Raw genomic sequence first — 12,816 nt, forward strand, 5'->3', positions numbered from 1 at the left:
GTAAAGTATGATTGTACCTATGCTCATATCCTGAACTAAACCAAGGAGCAGCTCCACACTAAACGTCTTTGGGTAACATCTAACCAGTAGGATTATTCACAATCAGACTAACAGAATGTCTTTTAAGATAATGAATTAGATCGCTGTTTAGGTTTCTTCAGAATTTAATTTGGCCCCATATTTGTCCTGCTTTAAGATCCAAAGAAAGTTGTATTGGTTTTTATTGGTGATTTTGAGTATATGCGTTTATAACATTTAAATGTGAGAGATGAATTTAACATATTAAAAGTTCTATAGCATCTGTTCAGAAAGGATTATATACTATACAAACTAGTGAAGTCATACAAAACCATTTTTCATTTCTTTTCAACTGAGAAGAATCCTATTCAGCACGCTTCTCCTCCTGAGGTGGTTCATACTGAGCAAGCTTTGCTTTCAGTTTTTTATTTTCTTCTATAGTAGCTTCATATTTCTCTTTCATTTCTGCCAGTTCTAGGCAAAGCAGCTCAATTTCTGGATTTTCTGGGGTAGCAGCTCCTAAGTGATGCTTTAAAAAATCCAAGGCACTAGTAGGTTTCTCTGGTTCTTCATATAAGGCTACCAACACCTTGGTCAACGTGTCCAGCACCCCTGACTTCTCCAAGTACCTCCGGAACTGCTCGCGCTTGGAGTCGGCGGCTTTGTAATGGGCCATAGTGACAGGGGCAACGGGGTAGCTGGCGCCAGAGACTGTGGCCGGCGGGCTCGGAGCTGCACTCAAAAGTGCACAAGATTTTAATAAAAAATTAAATTGTCTTATGGAGATTATTTAATCTATAAAGGAAGAAATAGGCCACATTTCTGTATATGAGAGCAGGTACCAGTTACCCCGGTTTTTGCCACCCCAGTGGCTCCACCCACCCTGACTACTTGGTACTAGGAAGAAGTAGCGATCTTAGTCTAGAATATTAAATTTTAATGTAAATTGTAGAAGTGAAATTACAAATGAGATCCAGGCAAATTTCTAAAAATAAACATTGGTACAAAAAACCCCACTGTGAAATATTGGTACAATATAACCATTATCTTTATTATTAATAGGTAAAATGGGGAGGGGGATTAGTAAATGATTCCAAGCACTTTAGTTGCTTCTCTTTGTCCACTTTGGACTTACTGACTTGGATAAATCCAATGTGGGAAATTCTTGATGTTCTGTGTTTGAATTAAAAATTACATTACACTTCTAAACAGTCATCCTAAGTCTGTGAGGTTGGTTATGTAGTCACACAATTCAGAACTCCAACAGTTCAAGGCATGTGCAATGAAAGTCTCTTTCACTGCAGACTAAACCAAGGGCCTTTGCATTGAGCGATCCTCCAGGTCTTGTAAACTTTTATTTTGATACAGGATCTCAGTTGCCAAGTTGCCCAGGCTCAGGCTAGAGCTGAACTTGTTATCCTCCTGATTCAGCCTCCCAGAGAACTGAGAGTACAGTTCTTGATAACTGAGGATAGTTGGCTAGAGCCTAGAACTTTTGGTGTAATGGTTTCCTACAGCCTGGATTTTGTTCTTGGTGCAGTTCAACACATTTCTTTATCCTCTGTATTTCCTGAAAATTAGCAGAGGGAGCCAGAGGCTTTACTGGATTTAGGTATAATCCCTTTGCAATGACCATAGGTGGTGCTGTATTCCTTTAACAAGAGGCATATAATGTGTGGTTTTTCTCTTGTTCTGTGGTTAGCAGCTGGAAATGTCCAATGTCTACATTCGTTAATTTATTGAAAGTTCTAAAGAGTAATTTATCTTTCATTTGTTAGGTGAAATATTTCATGGACAATTTACATTGGGATACTTTTATGTGAATGTTACTTTTTTTTTTTTTTTTTTTTTTTTGGAACTGGGGATAGAACTCAGGCTCTTGCACTTGCCAGGCAAATGCTTATTCTACTGAGCTATTTCCCCGGCCCCTTGTGAATGCTACTTTTATAGCCACTAACCAACAGTATAATTTTATTCAGGAAATAAGATGAATATTTGGCTCTTCCATTAGCCAGTTTTTAAAATAGTGAAACAATAATACAAAGCTGTTTAGTTTTTTAAGAAATGATTCTGAATCCATGACTTTAATCTATTGGGAGACTTCACTTAATTGTAACAATACCTTTTAAAGCCAAGTATCTTATATTTTGTTCAGCAGAAGCCCCTCAAGTTGGTTCTAGAATTTGGCATGGGGACTGGCCAGATAGTTCGGCAGACTGAAGCACCTGCTTAGGCAGGCTCAGAGAACAGGTTTGATATCTGGCGTGCTGTGCTGGCCCTGCCCCTGGAGCTTGCTGAGACAGCAATTGAGACTGGGAATGATGGCACATGCCTGTAATCCCAGAGATTGGGAGGTTGAAAACAGGAGGATCACTATGAGCCTGATCTGTGTAGTGAGACCCTGTACTAAATACATAAAAAAGAAAAAGAAGAAAGAAAGAAAGAAAGAAAGAAAGAAAGAAAGAAAGAAAGAAAGAAAGAAGAATTTGGCATGGTCCTAATAGCTTTTTTGCTATCTTGTATGAAAATGTATTTCAGGTTTATATCCTACTTTTCGTGCAACAGGTTTGCAATGAACTATTTTCTCCAAAAGCCCCTGGTTTTCTCTTATTTAGTCATAGTTAACAATCACAATCTATCTGTATACAAGATGCCTAATTGTTATTGGATTAGAAATTGTTTCTAGGGTTGGGGAGAGAGCTCAGTGATCTAAGTCTCTGCCTGGCAAGGGCAAGGACCCAGGTTCAATTTCCTGTACTGCATGCTGTACCAGCCATCAAAACTTGAGTGTGGTGGCGCATGCCTATAATCTCAGCACTGGGGAGGTTGAGACAGGAGGATCACTATGAGTCTGAGCTGCGTAGCAAGACTCTGTACCAAATTTTAAAAAATAAAAAGAAAAACAAATTAAATGATTTAAAATTTTTTCTTTAAAATGGAATTGTTTCTAGCTTCTTTGATGGACAGAGTATGAACTATCCATACATACATGTATGTGTGCACGTCCACGCCTACTCCAAACACCCAAATTCAGACTGATACTTCCAATTCAGATTCAGGGTCTCAGGTCATTTTATTAACCTCTTGTCAAATTTCCTATTGTTCACACTAGAAACCCTGGTTTTCAAGGGCTTAGGAAATAACAGAATTAGAATATCCTGTATTGCTCATTTACTTTCACCCACATAAGCTTCAGAATAAGCAATTTTTTGCCCAGGTGATCATCATCATTTTCTACCCATTTTGCTTTTTGATTATTGATATGATTAATTTAAGTTTCTCATGTTTCTTTTTCTGCACTACTTCTTGTATATTTTTTTCTTTTCTGTTACATTTCTTCTTTTTCTGGCTTTTTAAAATTAGTACATATTTGTAATACATTCCTTGTGGGGAACTAGTACATATACACAATGCATCTTCATTCCTTTCTTGTACCCTTTTTCTTCTTTCTCTCCTCTCTTCATCTATCTCTTGATCCTATTTCCTTCCCTTTTTCTTCTTTTATAAATATTAGTACCATATATGATATCACAATAAATAATTCTACATATATTCTGGAGATACCTTGCTGTTCCCTCTCAATAAATACGTGTGTGTGGTGATCATAGTTATTAACATATTCATCACCTCAAACATTATTTCTTTGTGTCAGAAACATTTAAAATCATTGCAATAGCTATTTTGAAATATACAATGGTGAATGTTGTCAACCAGTCACTGTACTTTTATACAGACTATTAGATGTTACTTCTTTTACTTAATTTCATTGTTGCACACATCAGTCATCCTCTCTCCAAAACCTACCACCCCCTTTTTCAGCAATGATAGTAATATGATATCTGAGGTTTTTGAGGTCACTTATTACTTTGATCTAGTTTCATTTATTTGTATTTTTTATGCCTTACTCTTTCTTAAACCAGTGAACTGAAATAACTGCATTTCCCATTATAATGATAGATTTGTCTACTTTCTTTAAAAAAAGATGTTTTATCTTTTTGAAAAAGCAATACAAAATGGTAAAAAAAAATCCCATTAGAAGTGATATAGAATTTCACTAAACAAAATAATAGGAATTTGACATTGGTTTTTGTAGATTTGTCTACTTTTATTTTTAAAAATTTTTTTTATTAATTTTAGTGAGAAAGAAATAGCAATGATACAATTTCAAAACAGGTTAGTAGGACAGTTTCATTAATTAATATACTACATATTGTTGTTTTGGGAGTGGTTATTCATAGTACAAGATGCAGACATGATATCTTGTCCAAACATTATTAGTACAAATCTTTCTTCTCATTGAACTAAGAGAAAGCAGTTGTATACCTATTTTGTATATACATATAGATAAATTTTTTTCATTGCAAGATGGTTCTTCATTTATATCTCCCTTTTTTGTTTTGTTTTGTCAGAGATGGGTGTTCCATTGCTGTTAGAGAAGCTATATTTGGTGAAGTTTTTAAAGGACCTTTTCACACTTGATGCCAGTTCAAATACTGTAGGTACTTGAATTCAACAAAATAATCCAATATGGTCCAATAGACCATAATACTAGTGGGTTTTCCATAACACTGGCAATGTCTAAAGTTGTTGACTTGCAGCTCAGCATATTAATATGGCTTTACTTTTTATCCCTCATAGTTGTACTTTTCTGCTGGATGGTTAAGACCAGATTTGTCTACTTTAATTTGATTTTCACTTTATAATCTGAAGCTGAGTGGTGAGGCACACATATTTAGAACTGTCATATTACTTACAGATTGAAACTTTTGTCAGTAGAGATTTTGTTCTAACTCTAAAACAATTGTTAGCCTGACAGTACACTCTTGATGTCTATATTTTGTTTAATTTTTCCATAAAATGTGCATTTCTACATTTCTTCTTTAAATTTGTGCATATCGTGATATTTGACATTTGCATCTCATCATGAGCATTTGAAAGATGTCAACAGGGCATCACCAGGCAGTGAGACTCTCTAATGAGTAGCACAGGCATTATGGGTGGTGCCTAAGTCACCCTAACTCTGCATTTCTAAAGGTAAGTGTTTAAGCATTGTTTCTGCCATCTGTAGCCAATTTTTCTGTTGATAAAGCTGCTCCAAGCGTAGAGGTGAAATCAGAAAAAGATGCAGCCCTTCAACACCTGCCATAGATTAAGACACACTAAAGAAGCTAGTGGAATTTGGAAAGTACAGATATAGGAACAGAACAGTAAACCAGAGGAACAGGAGAGAAAACTCAGAGACAGAGGCACAACTATGTAAGAATATAATTGTAGATAAGACTTGTTATGTAATAGCATAGGCTTCACAACCCAATAGAGAAAGAATGAACTGTTTTGTAAATGACAGTGTGAAAACTAGATGAAAACTAGTTCAATATAGAAAAAAAAAATCTTCATATATTACCATGTGCTAATGTGGATTCCAGATGGATGGATAAAAAATGTCTCAATAGCCAACTGCTATTTACCAAGCCCAGTCTATCTGCTGCTACTTCTGAAGGTCTAATTTGTCAGCTTCCGAGAGAAGCAATATTAAATCCTTGATATGGCACTATTTCTTAAGGAGAACAAGCAGTTCTCTGTGGCCAAGTGTGGTTGACTACAATAGGCCCTTTTTTTAAAAGAACTGGGGATTATCAGGGTTCCTCAGAGTAATAGATCCATTGACATATAGAGAGATATATGAGGAGATTTATTATGGAAATAGGCTCACACAGGAGAATGAGGAGTCCCACAACTTCTGTGTTCAAGAACAAAAGTCAGAGGTATTATTCATTCCAAGACTACAGGCCTGAGAACCATGTGGGTGTGGATCTCAGTTCCTGAGTCTAAATGTCCAAGAACTCTGATGGTCATGGGCATAACATGCATGTCCCAGTTTGTTGTGTGAATTTCCTGGACAGACATGAAAGAAACATCTACCTCTGAATGAGAGGAGGCCAACAGTCCAAAGAGTAACTCAGCCAAATCCAGATTGGCAAGCGGATGAGTGTATTAGGGCTTACTTACAGAGCAGTGGATGACTTGTGGGCTGCAGTGTTGCCAGAGTTATCACCCACCCTGTGCTAGGATACTGGTTTTATAGAACATTAATTGCATTTTTTTTTTTTTTTTTCAGAACCGGGAATTGAACTCAGGCCCTTGCGCTTTGCCAGACAAGCACTTGTTCTACTGAGCCATCTCCCCGGCTCCCAAGAACATCAATTAAAAAAACAAAAGCAGTTTCAAAACCAAGAAAGGTCTTTGGGAAATGTGTGTACTCTATTCTCATCCCAGCCTTACCAGGAAATCGCTGGCGTCAGCAAGTGCTGTGTGACTTTGGTGGTGGATGACCGTGTGCTACAGTGTGACACACAGCCTTGAGATGGACTGCCTGGTGAGGACCCACTGAGGATGGAGTTATTTTGATTATAGTTCAGAGGACAATTTATACTACATCTTTTCTTCTGGCTTGTTTAGTTTCTCCACTTCCTCTTCTGTGATGTTCCCTGAGTCTTGGAGGGGTGTTGTCCCCTTTGACTAGAGCTGAACACTGGATTGTAATTCCAGAGCAAAATTTAGACTGCAGCAGGAGACATACATTCTTAGAATGTCAAAAATAACAATCAAGAGTACATGTTCTCAGCAACCACATAAAGAGGCCAGCTAATGTATAAAGACATTTAGGTGATCTATATCATAAATGCTGTCACTAAGTGGTCCAAAGCATCTGTTATAAATTCATTATCTAAAACCTTTACAAGGGTGGCCAGATAGCTCAGCAGATTAAAGGGTCTGCTTAGGCAGACACAGTGACTGGGATCTCAATTTGATCCTTGGCAAACTGTGCCAGCCCCATTCTCGAGGCACACTGAGATAGCCCATGAGATTGGGCATGGTGCTGCACACCTGTAATCCTGATACAGGGAGAAAAACTGGTCTCGGGTGGGTGAACCTCCAAATGACATAAGGAAAAACAATCTGTGGACCTGACCTGCACGAGTTCATGTTCTCTAAAACCAAAGAATGAATTTTAGGAACAAACAGAGGTTATGAGCAGAATATATTTATTGAAAGAAAGCTCTTGTCCTGAGAGAGGGACAGGAGAGGGGGCCCAAGTGGGTAGTTCCCCCTGGGAAGTTGTCTCTTGCAGGGACTTTTATAGAGGAAAACCATGTGGTGAGGTGGGTCTATGGTGGTAGAGAAGACATGGGAACTTGCTTAGTTGGGCATGAGGTGGGACAAAATTATGGTCAACCAATGAGATTACAAGCACCATTGCTCAGGTAAAATTGATTAAATCCAGTATCAAGTGGGAAAGCGAGTCACGTAGCAAGTGGGCATGAATACAGAACAGGGTCTCTTCCTGTTGGGGGTTGGGCTAGTGACTCATTTGGGCTCTTTCAAGTTGATTGATACTATTTAGGATATCAATCCCTAATGCCCATCCCTACAGAAGTATGTAGCTGTGCTTCCTCTTTTTGTCTTGGTCTTGAGGTGTGGCCCATATGGGAGTATCTGTTTCTTCCAAGTTGCAAAGTCACCTTGTCTTCCATCTCATCTCCTTGACAGCCTGACCCTGTCTAACTGCCTATAATATTTCTGTCTAACTCAGCTGCCTACAACAATCCCAGCACTTGGGAGGCTGAAAACAGGAGAATTACTATGAGTCCAATCTGTGTAGTGAGACCCTGTATTAAATACATTAAAAAAAGATCATATAAAACCTTTACAGCAGTTCTCAGCCCTTGCACCTTGTGGGAAAAAGTTTCCCATTTCTACTCTTTCAAGGGTCATTGTATACCCTGCAGGTGTTTTTCTAAATCTGAAAGATACCAGAGATCATCTATGTAATGGAAGAATTTTATAGCGTATGGGAAAGATAACAAGTTGATCCCTTGGGTCATCAACTATGGCACTTGAAAGACCCATTGTTCCCATGCCAGGTAAATGTGAACTGGTCCTAGGACTTATCCGCTAAGGGAACATTGAAGGAAGCATTAGCAAGATCAACAAAAGCAAAACAAGGTCTCAAAGGATGTATCAGTTGTTCAGTCAAAATGTAATGTTGGGCACAGAGCCATAGATGGGGGAACATCACCTTATTTAACTCTCATATAATCCACAGTCATTCTCCAGTAGCCATTTTAGGGTCTAGGAGCCAGCCTGGAGCGTTACACTGACCTAGGACTAAGTGAATAATCTCTCCCTTTTCTAATTCCTTCATAGTGGCTGAGATTTCTGTTTACCCTGCTGGCAGATTTTATTTCTGGGTGTTAACTATCCTGGAGGGACAGGTATTGTCACTGGCTCCTGTTTTGCCCAGTCATGCATCCCTCCCTCCCTTAGCAGTTTATACTCTTGGCTGGAATTCCCTGACTGTGGAGTGTGGGGTGTGCCCTGATAACACAGCCACCCATAGTATGTTTTCACCCGGACACATTTGAACAGTATATTCCCCAGCAGGATAGCTGACCATCCCCAGGATTACCTGTATTATTCTATCTTTGTATCCACCTGCAGTTCCACTAATGGGGGCTTGTCAGGAGTTAGGCTGTATTCTGTCCCAGGGCCCACCAGGGCCCATGTGTTTTGTACATTAGTAATGACCAATATATCTGCAGCTCACCACGGGGCCTCTTGTTGTCCTGTTTTGCCTGTACCTGCAGGAAGCCCCATCTCATCCTCCTATTAGGGGAGTGGCTGAGGAAGTTTCGATCTCATGAGTCTCTCTGCTTTTTCAACAGGGGATTCTGGGTGCACAACACATACACCTTTCTTTTTTCCTCTAATAGTGTATTATTCTGATTTTAGAGCTTCTCATAAACTTACCAGAACAGAATTGAGCTTTGTTTTGTCTTTTTTTCCTTTTTGTGTATTTGGTACAGAGTCTCACTATACAGATTGGACTCATGGTGAGTCTCCTGTTTTCAGTCCCCCCATTGCTGAGACATCAGGTGTACACCACCACACCCTGACTCAGTGGCCGATTCAGTTCACCCCAGGGGCGGGGCTGGCATGGCATGCAGGACTGGGGATCGAACCCTTGTTTTGTCTTTAAATTTTTTTTTTTTTTAAACTCCCAGCATCTTATTTTTATTTTTATTTATTTGAGAGAGAGAGAGAGAGAGAGAGAGAGAGAGAGAGAGAGGTGTGTGTGTGGCCAGCTCAGCCCACCAGGGGGCGGGGCTGGCTGGCATGTGGTGCTGGGGGATTGAACCACGGTCCCTGATGCCTTGCCAAGCTTGTTCTAAGTAGGTGCTTTAGACCACTGAGCCATCTCTCCAGCCCTAAATTTTTTTTATTGGTACATTCTGTCTATGTAAAATGATAATATTCATCATAGAGAATTTGTACCTATACATGATACATCTTATATCTTTTTGTCCCATTCCCTCCTCCCCCTTCAACCCTACTTTTCCTTTTTGCAAAAGTTTTGTTGCCATTTTTCCCTCTATTCTCTATTTTTCTTGTCCCTTCCTTCCTTTCCCCCTCCCTGTCTCTTGTTCCCCTTCTCAATTGAACATTTTCTTTCCATTTCTCAATATCTGTTGTACATTTTGGTCTTTGTTGATACTTCCAGTTGCTCACACCAGAGAAACAATATGGTATTTAAACCAATGTGTCCAATTGATTCCACTTATGAGTTTGGTCTCAAGGTGCATCCATTTAGCTACAAATGTCTCAAGTTTATTCTTTATGGTAAAATAGTCTTCCAATGTATATAAAAACCCATGTCTTTACCCATTCAACAGTTGATGGGCATTTGGACTGTTTCCAAGATTTCGCTGTTACAAACTGTGCCTCTATAAACACGGGAGTGCATATATCAGTGTAGTATGATGCTTTTAATTCTTTTGGAAAGATATCAAAAAAGGAATAGCTGAGTTGAACAGAACATCTAAATTTAGTTTTTCTGAGGAATCTCCATACTGATTTCCATAATGGTTGTATCAGTCTACACATCCATCAACAGTGGGGAAGCATTCCTTTTTCCTTACACACCCATATGCATTTGTTTTTGGTTGATTTCTTGACAATAGTCAGTTTTTTTTTTTTTTCCTGGAGTGAGGCAGAATCTTAGCATTGTTTTAATTTGCAATTCTCAAATGACTGGTGTTGTTGAATATTTTTTCATATATTTATTTGCCATTTCTACTTCTTCACCTGAAAAGTGTCTATTCATTTATTCATTTCCAATGTCCATTTTTAGATTGGATCTTTAAATTTTGGGTAGTCTGATTTTTTTTTTTTTAGTTTTTATATATTCTAGAGATAGGCCTTTATCTGAGGAGTACCTGGCAATTTTTTCCCCACACTGTGGATTGTCTCCTCCTTCTGTTGGCAGTTTCTCTCGCTGTGCAAAAGCTTTTTAACAAAAGAGATCCAGTTTCTGATTCTTTGTGATATTTCCTGTGTTATAGAGGTTTTGTTTATAAATTCTTCATCTATACCAATATCGTCAAGACTTCTACCTGTTCTTTCTTCCAGTAGGTATAGAATTTGTTATTTATTTATATGTCTTTAGTACAGTGTCTACAGGCTCTCACTACACAGATCAGACTCAGTGATCCTCCTGTTCTCAGCCTCCCAAGTGCTGAGATTACAGGCATGCACAACCATACCCAGCCTCAGTTGCCCTTTCAGCACACCCTGGGGGCAGGGCCAGCATGGCACACCAGGGATTGAACCCTAGTCATTGCAAAAACTTGTTCTTCAATAGAAAGAATCAATATTGGATTCCAGACTGCAGCTAGCAGCCAAGCCTGATGTGGAAACTTGCAGTGAAACTCCCAGAGAGGCTAGGGGCAAGATCCAGCCAGCTAATGCAGGAGCAGAACAGCTTGCCAGTGGGGAACAGCAGGTTCACTTCCCCGGGCTATAGCAGGAAGAAGCCAAGCACAGCAGCCAGACTAAAGCCAGGCCCAGCTGGAAGAGTTCAAGCTTGGTAGATCTGAACCTGGTAAGCTGAGACATACTGCTTGACTAATTTAAATGCAATTTTCCAATTTTATATCTGCTTAGCTATACAGTCATAATGCTTACCCTTAGGATCTAAAATACAAACCCATTAATTACAAGTTTGTCAATCACTAAATCTCACTACTCATTATTAGTGTTGCTAACTATAGTACTATAAATACAAAACTGTAACTGCATTAACCATATAATCTCCCTTGGGTAATAATATTGGTAGGAGCTAAATTAACTACTACACCAAAGCTCCACACCAAAGGTTAGAAGACAGCGGTATACAAAATGACAAAGAGAAGAAGCAAAATGCAGTCTCAGGCCCCAAGCCCACCCAGAACAAATGCAAGAGACACTAGCATTGAAGAAATTGGATGCCACACTCCTGAAATCTCTGAAATAATAGTGTCTGAAGTAAAGAAACAACCACAGAAAGGTATAGAGGATATCAGATCAGAAATAATCTTTGAAGTAAAAAAAGAAATGATAACTATAATGAAAGAATTTCTAAGTGCTACTAAAGTAGACACTCATAAAAAATAGAGGAGAATAGAAAAATGATGGAATCCTTGAATGAGCAATGTAGGAAAGAAATAGAATGCATGAATCAGATTCAAAGAGATATACAGGAAATTAAAATCTCAATCACAATCAGGCAAAGATATTTGAAAGAAAGTGAAGATAGACTATTGGACCTTGAAGACACCATTGCAGCTAATGAAAAGGTAAGAAAAGATCCCTTAAAAACAAGTAGAATGCAGGAAAAAATAATTCACCATCTGCAAGACAATGCAAAGATGAACAACATAATAAACATCAATGAGAAAGGAAGAATCAATACAAATGATATCAAAAGAATATGGGCAGTAAGATGTTTGAAATGCAGTGAGATAGTGAGGTTAAGCTTGATAGCCTAAATCGTTTGACAATAACAATAAGCTTGTCTTCTGGATGGTTAACAACCTAAGTTTGCAGACCAAAATTAGAGAAAAAGGAGGGCTACAAGGAAAGCCAACATTTTGGCCCTAACCTTCTAAGGTCAATTAAGACTCAGGACATATGAGAACTTGTACTGTAACATCATGTACCTCGGTAGTGTCCCAAATTTTCTGATCAAGAAGATTATGGGGCCAAAGAGGAAAGTGATCGATGATGTAGAGTGTGCCTAAGGAGAGTCACATGGGGAGAAGACACTCTCTCAGGCTTTCACAGAGAGCACATTGGCCAAGCAATGGCCGTGACTCATCCACATGGCTGCACTGACAAAGGTTCTACAATCTGAGGTACAGGATCTCAGGATAAATCCTGAGGGGATTTCACTGACCTTGTCAGACCAAAAAGCTACAACTCTTGTTGCACAGGTCCTGCTTTACCTTGGTCTTAACCATCCAATAGAAAAGTATGAAGATGAAATATAGGAAGTAAAGCCATGTTGTTATGTTGAGCTGTGGGGGACTCAGGTCAATAATTTCTGACATTGCCAGTTAAACAGAAGACCCAATGCTATTATGGGCTACTGGACCCTTTTAGAATATTTTGCTGAGTTTATATACCTATAATATTCAATAACGGAACTTAGGAAAAATGGGGTATACCAATGAATGTCCATTTTGTATCTGTGTATTCAAAGTGGTTAGGATAGATATATAGTTGCATTCTCTTAATGAATAGAATGATTTGTTCTAATGGTGTTTGCAAATAGGATCTCAAGTCTACATCTTGTATAGCAATTAACCACTAAGAAGAATATATGCAGTGTGTTATTTGTTGAAACTGTACTTCCAATTTGATTTGAAACTGTCTCATTGCTATCTGTTTATCAATAAAATTTTGAAAAAAAAATAAAAT

General features: G+C 38.5%; 1 protein-coding gene across 1 annotated transcript; it reads right to left on the minus strand.

The window, feature by feature from the left end:
• Positions 1-350: 350 nt before the first annotated feature.
• On the minus strand, positions 351-698 carry LOC101561852 (c-Myc-binding protein-like). Its single transcript, XM_004624986.2, has one exon. It carries the CDS (start codon positions 692-694, stop codon positions 383-385), a length of 312 nt encoding a protein of 103 aa, XP_004625043.1. The 5' UTR covers positions 695-698; the 3' UTR covers positions 351-382.
• Between the last annotated feature and the right edge of the window lie 12,118 nt (positions 699-12,816).

The sequence above is a fragment of the Octodon degus genome, unplaced genomic scaffold, assembly GCF_000260255.1.
Source record: "Octodon degus isolate 3935 unplaced genomic scaffold, OctDeg1.0 scaffold00008, whole genome shotgun sequence".
Classification (NCBI taxonomy): Eukaryota; Metazoa; Chordata; class Mammalia; order Rodentia; family Octodontidae; genus Octodon; species Octodon degus.

Bases quoted from the DNA above. Each gene is read 5' to 3' on its own strand.
- LOC101561852 (XM_004624986.2), bottom strand. From the start codon at position 694: ATGGCCCATTACAAAGCCGCCGACTCCAAGCGCGAGCAGTTCCGGAGG.